Here is a 17,691-nt window from a genome sequence, read left to right as displayed (position 1 = left end):
TGGATAACTTGAATCTAGCTCGCAGTCAGGCGAATAAAGTTGTATGGAAGAAGCTTTGTTGAAGATATGAGGCGCTGTACTTACGTCAGAACTTATCAACGACCGTGATTTTACACCCCGTTAGGTGAACATGGCTGATGTATGTGACATGTATTCGGTTGAAGTAACTGACGAGTTATTGCGATTTCTTCAAGTTCTGATCTGAGCTGATGTAATCAAGGAGACCCCTCACCTGTACAGTGGCCATTACTAATTTCGATTTCCTCGATTCATATTTTTCAAAACGGTTATTTGTACCCCCAATGTGGAATGCAAATCTGAGGTACGATTGTGAAGACATAGTTAGAGGGGAATAGCAAACCTAGCTTTGTATGCGTTCAACGTAAATTGTACGCTGATGATCGCCAGATTCGACCTTGATTTTGAGTTAATTTGTTCTAATTAATACTATGTGACCTTAATTTGGGATAGTGATGAAACTGCAAATAATCGGCATCTGCGTTAGTACCTCTATTTTTATAGGTATTTTCTTCTGTTAGTTTTCGACAATACTTATGGGGCATCTGTAACGTTCACAAACGACAAAACAGATACTTCTGATTTCATTATTGCCACTTTCCAGTAATCATAAGCGAACCATATCGCTGTCGTAAGTCTCTTATTTCGATCTATTGAAAACTGCGTCTAGCTAAAAGTACGAAAGGATTTCAAAGATGTAAAATCGCATATTTGTTACCAGGCACACGTACGTTTGCCTAATTAGCAGTCAGCCAGTGCGACCGTAAGCAACTAGTGAAACGTCTCGTTATAATAGCTAGCGAGTAAATAGTTTGTCCATAACAGAGCGGTTATCTGTCCTAAGATCGATCAATTTGAGCCCACTGCCTTTACCTACTTGAGCTTTGCCAACCTCCAACATTACGCTGGGGATTGGGGGTGACATGGCCGGTTGCCGACTACATTGACAACGTAGTTGTTGTCCTTTGATGTGTTTGGCGAGGTCCGAGATTTTGGCTCCGCTCCAAAGCCAGCAGGACCTTACTTGAGACTAACTTCTAACAGCGGCACATATACTTTGACTGGAGAAGAGCTGCACCGTCTCAAGGCCGTAGAGTACGAGTACAATCATTGGTCGGCCTTTTCCGGCCGTATTCGCATGACCGGACGCCACAGTTAGACTGGTTGTATTTGCATATTCCGTGTTAGCAACAGAGCACTCGATCAATAATAATCATAGTGGTTACTATTATAACAAGGAAATCTAAAAAAAAAAATAGATGTTTACAGTAGCCGCGTGCAATATTCTCCATGTTAAAATGTCCTTGATTGTCACTTTTCCAACCACAAGCACCTGCCCATATCTGGCTCCGACAGTGGCAAGCAGGAAGCAGACTAGGCCTACCAGGTCCCTTCAGGCTTGCACAAACACGGCATTCCCACTGTCGACAGTCCCATATGAATTTTTCTTTTGAAATGCAATATGACTGTGGAAAAAAACTATCGAATCGATCAGAATATAACATAATGGAATATAATATATTTAAGCGCCCGTAACCCAGTTAGGTTAGGCAGGAATTTCGAACAAAACCTTATATTAGTTGAACTTAAGGGAAAACCTAGTAAATCTAAATTACTATTGTTGTTACCTAGAAATTGCTCATGCATTAACTTGATACGAATTGGTCAGAACCATTGGGGTCAATCGGCAGCAACTAAATGATTGAAATTGACTAGTAAACAACATATATATAATCAAACTAGAAGAAAAAAAGAACCAACGATTTACTGATGCCACGTGATATAGATCTGAGTACATTTAGATAAACTAGCGCATGAAATAGATAAAAGGTATCCGTTAGGGGCTAATGCTCGGCAACTAGCTGTTTGCAAGCGATCCATATCAATCATCGATCCAGCGAGTTGAAGTCGAATTTTATCGTGCTGAAGTTAATACTGAGGTAAAACAAAAAACTAATGTTTAAGATCTAGCTGGACACAGGCTTTACCCGTCCGTGTGCAACTGATCAAATGCCCTTAATAACACCTAAAAGTTGTTCCTTACGTAATCCGCCTTATGGTTCTTTCGTACGTATTTGACGGCTAATTGTTAATTTTGATTTGAGCAAGCCTGCCAGCCGAGCGTAGCATTTGGTATTGCGACCGACCTTTAGGACTACAATGAGAAGCTTGGCCTCAAAGGGCAAAAAGCCTCGTAAGAGATACACGAAGCTTCAACCGCAATATTATCATGTGTCAGTTTCAAATGTACTGCTGTAATGCTATACATGCAGATACGGTCGGAGCAACAAGTAAATTTCTTTCAGACTCGGAGCTCTAACTAGTTGCTATTTCAGATGCAGCTGGACTTTTCGTTTTTTTTCTTCTCTTAAATGTTTCGTATTTTCACCGACAAGCTTCTCCTCATACATCAGATCTCAATTGACGCCATGCTGAGCCACGTTCGCAAAAGCCCATTTCGATCCGCCGCAGTGTGACGTTCCCCTTCTTGCGACCGCCACTATTTATCTTCTATAATCGAGCGCCACGTAACGCCAACCGTATTAAACCATAGACGCGGAGCCACATTAAGGCCGGAATTGTCTCGAGGCGATACACCTTACGACCGTTGATTTTACACGAACGGGCACCCCAGCTATTTCGCCCTATGATATGAATAGCCGAACCGTATAGAGAAACATAGTAAGTGGCTAGCCGGCCTAGACAGTTATACAATTGTTTCGTCGGTAGCCCGCTGTGTGTACTTCGCAGCTACCGAGTACGTTCCAGTTTTGTAGGGTACTATGGAACTGGCCTGACCGTCTCCTACTCTGGACCAAGAATGAGTGGTGGTAGGCGGCGAAAAAAAAAAACTGTATCTTACGCTAAATAATTAACTAAGTTCATTAATTAGAGTCATATGTCTGTTGGTCGGTACTGGTTTTGTTGTCAAATTTGTAGCTATTGATTTTCTGTTGATTAGAAAATACTACAGATATTATCGAGCAGCTATGAAAGGACTGTGCATATGAACACAAGTCTAGATAAAAAGCGACATAAGACTCTTGTGGTGGGATTTTTGCAAAGTGAAGAAGACCTCGTTGCATCTTTTTACGTTATAAGCAATTAAAATGAGATAATCTTCGTTACTACGTGAGGAACAGGAGAAAGACGAAAGACAAACTATAATATAAGGCATTGTAGTTAGTCGTAGGTCCACGTGGTGGTGATTTAGACCAAGATGCGGCCCAAGCTATTTACGGCTGTTGGGCTTCAAATTTTACTACATTTTAAAACGTCGTTGGCATCCTTGACTGACTTTTGGTCAGCGATTATGTGCCACATAAATAGAGTTAGTGCCGGCGCCTAATAGTGCAGCATAGGAGCTGATTAATTAGCGTTAGATACTAAGGGAACTGCAGGTGGGCTAGCCACAGCTGGGGCATTTGCACATCGACTCCGTCATTGGGTTGCTATTCAGCGCGGACAAAGACGGAACATTCACCAGATGTTCAAGGGACCCACAAAGGAGAATTCTACTCTCCGGTGTCTTTACTGATATGCATCCAGCACAATATTTTTTTTTTGCAGCATTTGCTATTCAGTCTATAATTTCGCATTGCATTAGTGATTGGCTTATCCGATATTTTGGCGTCGGTCGACGATTGTTTATCCTGTCGACCTGAACTAACAAATGATGGACCCTAAAGGGAAGTTTGTTGATCTATAAATAAACGTACACGGTAAATGGAGATGGACGCCATCGGCTGACCAAACGACAGTGAAGCCAGAAACCAGTTCATTTTTTCACGTTGATCTCAGGGTTGGTTGCCGTGAGGTGTGTTTTCTAGGCGTAGTAAAGTCAGTCGGCGAATTCGGTGGGAAATAAGCGACCTGATGACGCACTGGCGTTCTTCCACGCTCGTATGAATAAAGACGCAGCGCGTGGCGCAAGCGATCCAGATACGGAACTCGCATACAGACTGATACATAAAGGTCATTTAACATTGTACGTGGCTACGCTGTAGGGTTTCAGAGGAGGGCAAAAGCTAAAAAAATAAGCTGTTTTATAAGACGTATACATGTGTACTCTAACAACATTAATATATAGTCCAAGCCTTCATCGTTACCTAGGGTTCAGGTCGTTCTGCTAATGGAAATTAGAGCGTATGTAATCAAAGCAAGCAACACGCTCTGCTTACGCACACGGTCTCATTTTTTTATTCGTGTTTAATATTCCATACGAATCCCTCGTAAGAGTTGTCCTCTTCAATCGTGTCATCTTTGTCTTCACGGTACTAACGATAAATCGTGTCGTGTGTAACACATAATGAATTAAATGTATTGACTTAGATCTGTCTGGAGTTAGAATCTTTCGACGACATTCAAGGGAAATTTGTCGCATAGAATGGCCATTAGTGCCGCTATTGCGTCAACCTATTTTCATTTTTCCCTTGATCCTGTCTTACGCGATTAAGAAAGGGAAGCTTACCAAGGGAGGGAAAGCAGCGAACCGCCGATGTGCGCCGAGCGAAACTCTACGAATCTCACGGTCGGACGTTAACTACATAGCTCAATCTGATAAACGACAAAGATGGGCCCATATCGAACATGCATGTTGTTGTTATCCGCACATGTAGTTTGTTGATAACGTTCCCTCTGTACTACTGTAGCTGAGATACCTATGTAGACCCTATCTGCTCCATTATTAGCTCGTTGACAATCGCAGACTTCATCGTCGACTACGAAGTGCACACCGGCATAGAGGTCGTCACGGGAGAGAAAGAGATGTGAAATCAAAAGATCTGAATCTGGTTTGGTCGCTAGGGCTCTCCGATCCGTCAGCAAGAAACGTAGAAGCATGAAATGAGCAGAAATAATCATTCGACTTCTTTCGCCAGCCGCGTTCGTCCGCTGCCTCTCCCTCTACCTCTCGTTGTTTAGATCGCAAAATAAAGAACTAACTGAGCAAGCTTTATTACGCTAATGTGGATGATGAGCGAATTTATTATTTCGGCTATAAATATATATATATATATATATGCCTGTGGATGATTACGTATGTTTAAAAACTGCTGCAATCACGCGGATCGACGACTCTTCATCGAGACACTCGGTCAAAGCTTATTACTGTGTATTAAATAGAGTCGCGGTAGAACAAACGGAAGTTCTACACTGAGGGGAAGACACAGAGTACAAGGCTTTATATATTCGACTTCAAATGAGAAAAACCCAACGGTAATAATAGTCGTCAAATACGATTGTGGCTGGGGAAACACCGACATGATGTTGTTGGCCTTGTTTGATCTTTGAAAAAGAATCCTTCTGACATCGCCTTCTGCTGTGTCCTAAGTTACCTCTTAAAATAAATATTATCAACACTGATTACTGTTCCGGATTATGATGATTATTGCTACAATACTATAATAGGGAGTTAAATTTTTTCATTTATGACTAGTAACATTGCAGTTTTAGTTCAAAATCAAAAATCGACATCAGCAGTCTATGATGAATTAAAAACAAAACGTAATGCTATTATATTATTGCCGTCCTCTCCTCATAGCTCCCAGTCGTTATGTCTGTAGTCATTTCTATGCGGTTCTGCCAGTTTCTCCTTCATTATCCCTGCATCCACCGTTACTCAGTGTGAAACTTTGTTGCTATTATTGCTTTGTTTGCTTACGTTGTTTATGATCCTAGCATGTACAATATATGCACATTTAGATTGTCAGACCTGTACATGTGTTGTACGAGGGAAACTCCAGTAACCAACTTGCAGCGACCAATGTAAAAGGCAGTAGCCGTCGCAATAAGCAGACGAACGACTCCTCGACGGAACCTTCGACCAGCCAAATGCACCTTCTGTAACAAATCGGCCGCTAACATTGCGCTAAAATCTTACACCAGGGATGCCGTTAAGGTTACTGTTGGTGTCGTCAGTGCAGTGACCATGGGTTTCGCTGTACTATCTAGCTAGAGCGTTGCCTTTAGCTAGAGAAGTTACCTAATGTCACTTCGAGAGAGGAAAGCTCTAGACGACCGCTAGCATATCGGTGTACGCTCCTGCAGGTTATCGTGGTAGGTACTGCATGCTCACTCGTCCGACAGAGCGTAAGCGATAGCGCTTGTTACTTGTACACGTTATTCTGCGCCTGAAGCTAAAGCCCGGTCCCAACCGCTTGTCTGTCGACCATTGTCAAAACAACGAAACTCCATAAAAAAGCACTGGCCGTAGTTAGTCGGCCTGAGCTGAACTGGTATCCACAGCGTTTTTTTGACACTCGTCGAGCGCTGACGTCCACTATTGGTAACAATCTATTACTTACGCTGCTGTTGTCGTTATGACCGCTACCCTTCCCCCCGGATATGTCTCAACGGGAATAATGGCTGTTTAGCGGTGGATCACTGGTCGAATGGCTACATGGGCGGCTCATTTGGACTACACGACAAACAGAAAAAGAGAAAGATAAAATGATAGTATTTTTGTTATTGTTTTATATTTTGGTTCACCTGTCGATGGAGCGGAGAAACGCGAGACGTTTGAAAGCATTTCTATCGTTACCACTTTACCCAAGCAGCAGTTACAGCGGTTGCAGTAAAAATGAGCTATAATCTATTTATTTTTGTCAAGCGACTTTTTTCTGTTCAATGGGTCTGCATTGCTTTTTGTGAAATATTTAGCTTTTTGCTGTTGGTGCCCCGCTGAACGGGCACGACGGTTCTAAACAAATAGGTTTTACAAACGTTGTGTATTGAATATTATAAGAAATGAACGACGGTGTGATAGGTCAATCACAACCAGGTGGGAACGCATCTATAGTACACGTGTTGATATGGTTTATTAAAGCTATAGATAGATTACATATGTTTTACCTACATGCGTGGAAAACGTCGACCCCATAATGAAACGGTCCGCTCAATTCTACACGCTACGGACGTATCGAAATGCCATCGTACTAAAGCTAAAACGCTTTTCAGTACGTGATGAATTGAAATCTTTCTCGATGGCAGCGAACCAAATCGATGCTTTGAGGAGAGCTTCTTTACTACGGATCCACTCGTACGAGTTTCAATTCAGTTTTAAGGTCAATGATAATGCCTCTGCCAATAATACCGAACACCGTATCGCTATTTGGACCATGTTCAGTGTTATTGGTTGTCGCTGAATTTCCTTTGGAAGTGGGAATGTGGCATCATGATAGACACTGATGATAAAGCGTCTAAGCGCTCCATGGTCCGGATAGAGACTTTGAGCGGTCCTCTTTGCAGGACGTTGATTCGTTCCTGTAGATGACTATTCGAGAGGAACGGGCTATTAGAAAAACCCTCGAACAGAAGTGATTTTAGCGTTCTTCAAAAATTTACTTCAAGATTATGGCTGATCTCGACTGAGCCTGGAACCAGGCGTTTATAAAAGGTATAGGATTGTACCTAAATTGCGAGTATGTCGATGGCGACGGTCCGACGCAACGATATTGAAATCCAGTAAAATGTGATTGGTTAGGATTGTAAACAAGAGCTGCAAACCGGTAGGGATTAGTCGTTTTACCAATGAAAAACTAACGTGTAACAAGAATGAATCATCGTCGATGAAAGCAGGCGGGTGAAGTGCAAAGCTTACAATATAAACGGGCTAGTCAATATATGTATTTTCTGGTAATCAAGCCTTCTGAATCAGACCCGTTGTCGTAGTATTAACTAGAAAATTAGCTTAGTTCGGCGGCATACAATCGACAGGAGCGTCTGCCCCGATTGCTGCAGAAGCTGACTTTTTGGAAAACGATCACATAAATTGGATGCTTAATTTATACGAGTCGTTCCCTATTTTTCAACTCTGAACAAACCCTGTCTCAAAGAACCCGAACTAGCAACTTCCTGCTTGCATATACATAAACAAATGAACAATAATACCTATCACAATGCTAAAAAAGCCGGTATAATGTAAAACAACCATTTTACAGGACTATTCAGTGCTGGTGGCAAGTCTGTTGTTGATTTTGTTGTGTTAAATGTTCCTATTGTATACGAATCGTACGAGAGCTACTGCTTTGCGTATTTTCTACCCTTGCCAGCTGGCTGGGCGACAGTTAGCAGTCCCCCATCCACTCGAGAGCTGTGTGATACCCCATGTTATTCGGCATATAGTGTCAAGGTGCGTACAAGCGACTGACACAGGGAGCCATTACCGGCGGTTACTCCCTTGCATATGTATAATAGAAAAAAAATAAACTTCCGCACCACTAGCAATGTAAGATATTAATGTCAATACGCCATCGCCAATTAGCACGACATAGACGACAGGCTTTGCGTTACTGTTCGCTCATTGTAGCTTACGTCTTTAGTTTCTGCTGCTTCGGCTGTTGGTACTGGCAATATTGATACTGCTGTTACGCGCAAAACAAACAGATCGTGCATTTGTCATGATCGCAGAGCCGAAGTTCCTGCGTCCGTCTTTGTGGTAAATTCACCGACAACCTCATCGGTCTACAGCTGACATGTTCACTCTCATTCGGACACCGCGCAACTTCACTGACCACTGGATCACCATGATTCACGGACTGCCAGTCTTTGCGGGACCAGTGAAAACGGACGGCCAGCAAGAAAACCCAGTTGCCGTCGGCCCAAGCGTAGACAAAGGCTTCATTGCTCGGCCTAGTTATACTAGGGACTGTCCAGCGTCAGTTAATCTGGCCAGTTGATCAACATTGGCAGTGTCGCTATGCTGGATAGGATCCCAGGCAGTAGGATGTCGCGCAATTCGCGCCACCTTCGATAGCAGCTGCCAGACAAGTTGAATCTAGTTGTTATAACACAACAAACGATCCTGGCCTTTCCATCGTCAGCGCTAGAGGCTGCTGCTGGACACAATGAGAGCGCGTCGGAGACTAGGCGGGATTTTATTCTGCTTTTATTGCTTCAGTGTTGAATACATTCGTACCGAAGTAGCCATAGGCTAAACAAACGGCCATATTGATATGATCATATTTGACCATCGACGCCCTGTTAGGGAACAAGGTGTGTGTGTGTGAGAGTCAGCGGTGATAGTTACGCGTCGTCGCATGGCAGAGGCTTTGAGACGAGAATCAACTGTAGCTGTAGGGTGCGACGTGTGGCGCAAAATACAGATATTTGAAACATAGACCCTGGCTGACTGCAGGTCTTCTTCGCAACCTTCATAGAAAGCACCAATCATGGTAGTGAACTCGACTTCAGAATGCAGTATACTGGGATGGATCAGGTTATTTTCTACCGAGTTTGAAAAAAAATTATCTTTATGCTGTCGCTGTGGGAGCATTTTGTGACGGGACGGTAGAAAAGAAAAATATTAATTTAGCACTCGTATTGAAAACGAAGCAAAACATTTGTGGACAAAAAAAATAGAGGAAAATTAACGTTTATGCGCATACTTGACACGCCCTGCCCCCTTCTCCCTTCTCGTTTCATTAGTTATTTCAATACTCGCTCGTCCGCGTGTCCAATTGACAGAAAGGAAGAAATATTTTTCTATATATTATATTTTACTCGTCCTTTTTCTTGGTTCGCATTTGTACACGGATTCGTTCACGGTTACGGCTAACCCGTTAGTGTGTGTCGTACTCCTCTCGTAATCGAAGTAGATTCATGGATAACTTAGCTGATAACTGGTAATAAAGCGTGTCACGTTTAAACGAGCCTAAAAACTAATTTTTCAAAAGATCAAAACGTACTGCTTGGACGTGGATTATGTCATGCTATCACATATTTTTTTGTACGTGTGACTACCATTTCACTGGACAAAGACGTCAACGTCGAAACGCAACGAAAACGACTTTATATTATGATTCACCTCAGCGTCAAACAGTTCTTGTCAAATAAACCTCTCAAAGGGAAAAAAAATAGCTATTTAATGTCAATCTTTTAGACGCTAGCTTAACTTTGGCGATAACGAGATTATCTATACTATACTGTGTGTATCTATGCGGAGACAACGAATCATCGGTAATGTGCATTTAGCGCACACACAAGGGAATTCTGTGCATGATGAAGGCGTCATGTACAGCACATGAGACAATAGCCATGTTAGCGGCTAAATGGTAGACAGAGATGTTATTAAATTGAGCAGAAAAACGTCCACGATTTACAAACGGTATTAAGACATCACCGTTGACTATAGTGTTAGCTTGAATTGACAGGGACGTAATTGTCCGCTTGAATAATAGCGGTAAATGCAGCTCCCGGCCATTCGGTTCAGTTACGAGGAACGAAATGAAGCTCGTATTGGGAGCGCGATCGAGAAGACAGCTACCATGATAACTAGAGTAATTTATTATAGCTAGCATATTTAATTTGGATACCGCAATAGATCTGCGTGTGTGCCCCCATTTCATGCGTTTTTGCCAGACTGGTACACATATGCTGACTCACACCGGTGAAGCTCCCTGTGAGTTCGTCTTGCCGACCAGAAGATCCGCCTTTTTTTTTGCCTGTTTGCAGACGCCACGAATTTAATATGAATTGGAAATGCGCAGACTTTTTACACCTTGTCATACGTTTGTAAATATGGCAAGGTATAAAACGTTCTATGTATAATAGAGTATCCAGTTGTATGGTTCTTGCGTCCTGGTTAGTAGAATATAACTAATATCAGTTACTGGTGGTTGAAAAATATGAGTCACTATCGTCGTAATGAATTAGTCGGCAAATTTCCGCCGATCAGAAATCGACACTATTTTTAAATGTTCAAAACGTTTCAAGCAACACCAGAGTTGGTATTGTAGGTTAGAGCTACTTTTGTGAGGAAAAAATAAACAGACCAACTTAAAAAAGGGCTTCGTCAGGGTGAAAGGCCGACGTCCAGTTTACTCACCCACCCTCAACGACGGTCGGCGTTAATTGTGTAATCACCTATACGTATGCATATTTGCACAATTGGCATATAAAGATAGCATTTTAGAATGGCAACGGATAGCAGCCTGAAAGTTTTCATAACCGAAACGTAAAGAAGGGTGCTGGTCGCTAGGCGGGTAAATTTCTATTGAGGAGTTTCGTCGCCAGTGAAAAGTTTCCTAGCAGGAGGTTCAAAAAACAGACAAGGCGCGTCCCTGTGTCGGTAAATGTCGCACAACGAAGGTATACCAGCATGAACCTGCTTTCTGTAGCGATACGTAGTGGAATAGACCAATATGACCTAAATAAAGGTTCCATAAAAAGAAAACTTTTTGTCCTGAAGGACATTGCAAATGCAGTGAGTATAAATCATATGTTATCTAGTGTTGTTCATATTGGAAGGGGGACTCCGTATTATCTCAATATGAACCTTGTACCTACTGTTACGGTAGTTTTTTGCATTGCAGTCCACTGTACATGCACATATACGACAGTAAAGTGGAGCATTCCCTTTTATATTTTAAACAGAAAGGTCTGTTCCGGGGGCCTTTCTTTCGCGTACGTCTTTACGAAAAGCTGCAGCCAGGGTTGCGGGTGCGACAGATTTTAGACCGCCGCCGAGAAACAAGTATACCGGGTCCTTTAGTTGTTATTACCTTCACTTGAATATGAATGGTAGCACTATAAAGCAAGCGTAAAGCGAACGAAAAAATGAGGAGCTCACTACACGAGCAGGTGAAGACAGTCACCGCATATCGTCTGTTTCAGGTCGTTCGAAGCGAAACGCAATTGGCGAAAAGATATTCCTTTTTTCTTTATTCCGACCCGACATCTCGGGGTATTGTCCTACTCTAGGTCGCTCTCTAATATCTGCTAGTAGAAGGCTGGCGTATTTTTGTGCGATCTGCACATTGATGATTTTGTAGACGTGCCGTACGCATCTGCAATGCGTTTAATTTCAATGACAAAAATAGCTGTCCTTCATCGGAGACTTCTGTAGGAGACCTTCTCATGCCATATCGAGGCCACGCAGTTCCTTTCATGTGTGTTGTACTGATCCTCCATATTTGAAGATTCGTCCGCAAACTAACCCGTCTCTCTTACCACCTCGACCATACTATAATCGTACAAATATACAGGACGGTTAGACGGATATGGGGTGACAAAGTGATTGCCTGATGTGTCTGCAGATTGCCCAATGCCGTCGCAAAGTTGCCCCAACCGAAATGTTAACGCAGTGTTGTACGGAGGAGAAACGGCACCAGTCCATCCAGCGGATGTGCCCGTAATAGACGTCCATCGGGGCGAGCCCGTAAGAGTATCCGACTATAGGAAAACCGTCGATCGCAGCAGGATCCTTCCGCTATGATGGGCATCGAAAAGCATTGTGGTTGCGTAAACGTTAGCCGCTACGTGGTCTGGTAGGCCCTACCGTTGGGCAAACTGCCCTTTACCAGAAGCCCTCCTGACTTTACCAGCCTTTCTACCTGTAATTTCTGGCTCACCTACCGACGTCAGCGCCCTCTTTCGAGTTAGTCGTTGTAGGATTGGTCGTAAAAATAACGGTAGCGATGGGTGCGATGGTGAAGGCATGGCAGCGCGGACCGCTTTATGGCAGAATTTGATTGGTTCTTCCTACCACCGAAGGTTGCGGAACGAATGCTGCTTCCGTTCGGCGCTCGTTGCAGTATCCACTTCAACTGCGTAAACGTTACCTGCCCCTAGCGGTAGCGCGTTCGAACGAAAGAAAATAGCGCAGAACACACAGGTTTAAGGTAAACCGTGGACACCGTTGGCTTAGCTTTGGAGGAGGGAAGTGGTGGAAGGCTAGGCCCAGTCCGAACAAATTAGGCTCGCATAAGCGAGCGAAATAGACCAGTATGTTGCGTAGGCCACAACGCAGCTCGTTACAGTGGCAAAAATCGCTTATAACTACGTGCGCGCCCAACCATATGTCTATGGCCAAATAAATACATGTATATAACGTAGCCTGAGGACGTAATTGCTCGAGAAAACGAGACTGCTCAATGAGCGACGACTTTTTGTCCATCTCCCTCGAGCGTTCGGTACACAATATAACTGAACCAATCGAATTCTGGATTCTGTCATCTATTATATAATCGTGGATATATATAATAATAAGTGGAACACAAGTTCTTTGTGCTATCGTCTATGGCTTTGTGGACAAACCATGAGTCCACGCTAACATCTACCCGCGTTGTTTACAACCACCTTCTAACGGGCAAACATTAGCTGCATATAGACAATCGATGCATATTTTATGTGAGCCGAAAAAAGTTACTGAGTAAAGATAGTGTTATGCGCGTCAAAAGGTTTTGATTTGATAGGACCAAGTTCGCTTGTCTTTGTCATATTCTTGTTACTTTTTTTGTTCTCGATAATGGGTACGGGGGCCTTCTCAGAACCTATTGTGAGAAAACATAAATCTTTCTCTGTGGTGGACATGCACGGGACTCATTGATTTAGTATGGCGAAATAGAACGGACTAAAAAAAGACAATTTTATCGGGCCTTAAAATCAAATAAGGCTATTTTCAACCCATAACCGGCATTCTCTAGTTTAATCGATTGCATGAGAGTTTGACTCTAATCAGCTGGCTGGTTCACCAATTATTGTCTCAAACTATTCAGAACATAGTAAAGTCAACAATGCTATACTTTTCGTCGAATTAATAAATATTATCCTGAGTGCAAAATACTACGTCCAACTAGTACGACTTAAGGCTGTATCAGTTCAATTTAGGGGTCGTTATAGAGCCGAAACCATACATTGTCGGTCGTAGGCATTTACTATATATATATATATGTACAGGGTATGAGAAAAGAGTCGAGGTCATATTGCGATAAGCGGCAAGGCCGCGGAGTCATTCATCTGCGGACTAGTATTTTTGTCTTAGGAAATTTTGTCGAGGTAGAATCACATTCAGTAAAATAAGTTACGTTCTTTTCTTGTTAAACCTGCCCCACCCCGCCTCTCGCCTCTACGGGCATATTGACATTTGTATTTTAGAAGAGCAGGGCAGTGAAGCAAAAACAGTGATGTATGTTCAGTCAGCTAAACAATGACTCCGGCGAGCACTAAAGAGACCTTGTTTTAGAACAAAATTTTGTTTGAATCGTACCAAATAATCATCATTAAAAATGATGTTGTATGCAGTTGATGGTGTTTAGTAGTATATCAGGCTTTTTTAGTATAATATGGGATTTTTTTTTTTTAATTTTCACGACTAACGTTATCTGTTCGGATCTGCCTAGCTGACAGTGGCAATACCCAGTACTTTCTAAAGGAAATTTAGATTTTGCCATCGTTTTTCTATGAACCACCCTCACGTACTCGTTTTTCATTCAAATCGACTTGCACCTGTAGGAGCTGCAGCGCGAAATTGACAGCCAACGGGATTTGCATCTAACGATCAGCGACCGTGGCCAAAGTCTTATTCAGGGGGTCACGGCACCGTCAGAGGAGGCGCTACTTCTCAAAAGCCGGGTAGACGAAATGAACGCCAGGTGGGATAACTTACGATTACGGATTGTCTCCATCAGGTCAGTACTGCGATAACCTGTTTCTTGTTTTTGAGTTCAAACCCAACATTTTTAGCTATTTTTTTGATGGTCTAGTTTAATATCGTACAATAACGACTCATTGAAATGATAGCAGAATAAAGACCCGAATAACAAGGTATCATATGTTTATAAAAAAAAAAATGGCTCAGTCCTTATCTTCAAGGCAATGTTGTGACGGCACCAAAGTTTCCAAATATGCTTCGGCCGAAGTCCGTGAGAAAGGCATGCCAGAGAGACGAAGTTCGTACTGAAGAGTATTTGACGTAATTACTTAGGTATAATTATTAGAGTTAAGTACTCACCCGATTCTAGGATCTACTTCATTTTTCCCTCGAAAGCAGTGACGCAGTAAATTAAGTTCGAATTAACTAAAAGACGTACTTTATTTTTAACCTTTTTGCCTCTTCGTCTGCCGCTTTTGTTCTGGTGATGTTTTACACTTTTGTTATGGGGTATGTGGACACCGTTGCTACTCCGACTTTTTATGATGGCTTTCGCATCCTTTGCGGATGTCGCGTGCTTTTTTTCCGCTTTAGGACGCGCTTAGAGAATGGCGCAGACCACTGGCACCAGTTAATGCTGAGTCTACGAGAACTTGTCGAGTGGGTAGTCAAAAAGGAGACGGAATTGGGAGCCCAGCCGCAAATCGGTACGTACTCGTTTTTCTTCTGTGAGAAATATATATTAAATTCGTATCACGTAAGAGAAAAATTATTTGACGCCTCCAGACTCATTGAAGTCATTTAATTATCTGGATACAAGCAATTTATACTCAAAGATGCAATTTTTACCGATTTTTTTAATCCTATGGGAAAGCATAAGCAATCTAATGTTTGCTATTTGCTATTCTGTTGTTGCTAGCTAAGTTCTTGTTGGGAGCACATAACATACAGAGACACTATATACATATAAAGATAAAATGGTCATATGAAATTAAAAGTGTATTCTTTTTTTTCGTATGCGTGCTGTCTTTCTAATATACATGGGTTTCCACGACTTCCGATACCTCTTTGGGCGGCTTCGTTACCCTGCAGGGGGTGATGTGGCAACGATCATGAGGCAACAGGACGACCACCGTGGATTCCGCGTGCAGCTCGACGACAAACGGCCGATCATTGAGAGCGCCCTGCTTGCAGGACGGAACTTTTTGCAAAGGGAGGGCGCCGACATGACGCCACCTGACCGTAAGTAGCGTGACGTATTGTAGAACGAAAAAAAACACCTTCTCCTATTATAAAAAAAAAGCGTTTGCTAATAAGGACAAGACACTCGCTTTATAAAACTATTCGATTTAGTCCTGATTTTACCGACTTTAGCTTTGTAGCAGTATCTCTAGCAATCATACGGAAATGAAACTCAGCACGAAATCAAAATAGGAGCTGTCGATCGTATTGTGTTTTTGTCTATTGAAATAGAAATAATTTCATTTTAGAGTTACGAGCCAGTGTGCCATCAATCGCTGCATTAGTGAAACACAATGGACAAACATAGATGATCATCATAGCACTAATCATAGGTATACCTCTCAATGTACCCTAATCACAATCTGTGTGCTTTCCCAATTGTTCCTTCATTATTTTCAATTAATGATTTACGTCACTTTTAGAATTTGGGGAGCGTCGTTCGAGCAATGGAGGCGCTCGTGGAGGGCCTGGTAGCGACCTACTCGCTAATGAAGTCGGGCCGAATGGCACTACCGTAGGCAGCAGCGAAGACTCTCATGAATTAGCTCGATCAGTTCGCAGAGATGTGACCAAATTAACCGAAAAATGGGATCTTCTTGTCGCTCACACCGATCAGCGTCACAGACGACTCGACGATGTACTTAATGTAAGTGTCATAATCGTTTCTGAATAATAGTTATATATAATATGCACATTTTAAAAGACCCACCCTAAGATAGTCTTAATAAGATGGTAAACATATATATCAGGCTACATATATATGTTATAGAGACACTTTATTTATCATTCAAAGAAAGTAAATTTTATTGCAGAAACTATTACACTACTAAAAAGAAGGATTCGTGATCGTCAAACCCCCCCCCCCCCTTTAGGCAGCAAACTATTGAAGATAATATCTTTTCGCTAAGTAACAATAAAAAAATTGTCCTTCGTGTCTGCGTCCTCTTTTACGTGAGATTTACGATGTGTTATAATGAAGCTGACCTTAGATTCTAATATGTCATCAATCATAAATAAGGTAAGTTGTTCAAATCTGAAAAGATGGAATCAGTACCGTCGACGATTTCGAAATTTTGGTACCAAGTACAATTGCATAGAACCGTTCACACACTTTAACATTACAACTTCTTAAAAATGAACAAAAAATTATACATATAATTCACCGTTATTAGATCACAATGCTATAGTTCACCTTTATGATCAACCGCAGGTTCTTATTAGCTGCAAAGCGTCTTTACCATTTTATAGCCCTGGGCTTTGTTTCGCGCTCGACCAAAATTTTGAATTTGCTTTGTAAATATTGACTAATTCTAATACGTAAGGAATTCTACTGACCTATCAACAGGGCAAATAGGATTCGAGCGGGGCATAGTAAGAAGATGTTCACTCATTGATTGCGACAACGTTGAGGTAAAAGCACCTATGACCTATTTAACCTTGTTAGCGGCTAATATGGTCCTCATTGAAGAGGGGAAGGTAGAGGTAAAAAAACAAGTGAAATTTTCTGTATTGCCTGAATCTCGAAGGCCGTCGGTAAGTATCGTTTGCTCTTGTAAGACCTCACAAGGCTCCTTTTGTACCGTTTGCTGATTTAGCAAAACGTGAATTAAAGCGGGCCCCAGTGACCCTGTCTTACCATTGCTTAGTCAGGACATAAACCAAACGACTGAGCAAGCTGTTCAGCATTCCACATAATAGAACGGCGAGCAATATGGCATAATCAGACAATAGTATTAATGCAGGCCATAGCAGTAACACTATCAGACGGATATTTTCCAATGAGCGGTAGTAACGGCCTTAACAGGGTAGTTAGTAACGGCCTTACTATAACTCGCTGTTTGCGCGACTGGATGCATCGACTCAGACTGACCAAAATAAGGTGCCTTTCTGGTCATATATTCTTATTCAAATGATTCCAGATAGCAGTCCATAGGAATTACCCTTAACCAAAACGAGCGGTTATCTATAAAAATTTTGAATACTCGTAATAGCTAAATCACTCGTGTTGCCATTATTCTTATTACACACGTAACAGTATTTTGGCCGCCTTGAAAATTATA

At 42.1% G+C, this 17,691-nt stretch overlaps 1 protein-coding gene across 2 annotated transcripts in view; it reads left to right on the top strand.

Annotated features, from left to right (window-relative positions):
• Positions 1-17,691, top strand: part of LOC111261367 (utrophin) — a 91,407-nt gene that overhangs the window by 44,166 nt on the left and 29,550 nt on the right. For both annotated transcript variants that reach the window (XM_086968679.1, XM_086968680.1), the window contains exons 2-5: positions 14,251-14,426; positions 14,984-15,096; positions 15,482-15,631; positions 16,054-16,277. In XM_086968679.1, the coding sequence (XP_086824805.1) occupies positions 14,251-14,426; positions 14,984-15,096; positions 15,482-15,631; positions 16,054-16,277 (663 nt within the window). The remainder of the gene's footprint in view (positions 1-14,250; positions 14,427-14,983; positions 15,097-15,481; positions 15,632-16,053; positions 16,278-17,691) is intronic.

This window comes from Varroa jacobsoni, unplaced genomic scaffold, assembly GCF_002532875.2.
Source record: "Varroa jacobsoni isolate VJ856 unplaced genomic scaffold, vjacob_1.0 scaffold_551, whole genome shotgun sequence".
Classification (NCBI taxonomy): domain Eukaryota; kingdom Metazoa; phylum Arthropoda; class Arachnida; order Mesostigmata; family Varroidae; genus Varroa; species Varroa jacobsoni.
The sequence above is the reverse complement of the archived record's forward strand: the minus strand, read 5'-3'. Positions and strand labels throughout refer to the sequence as shown.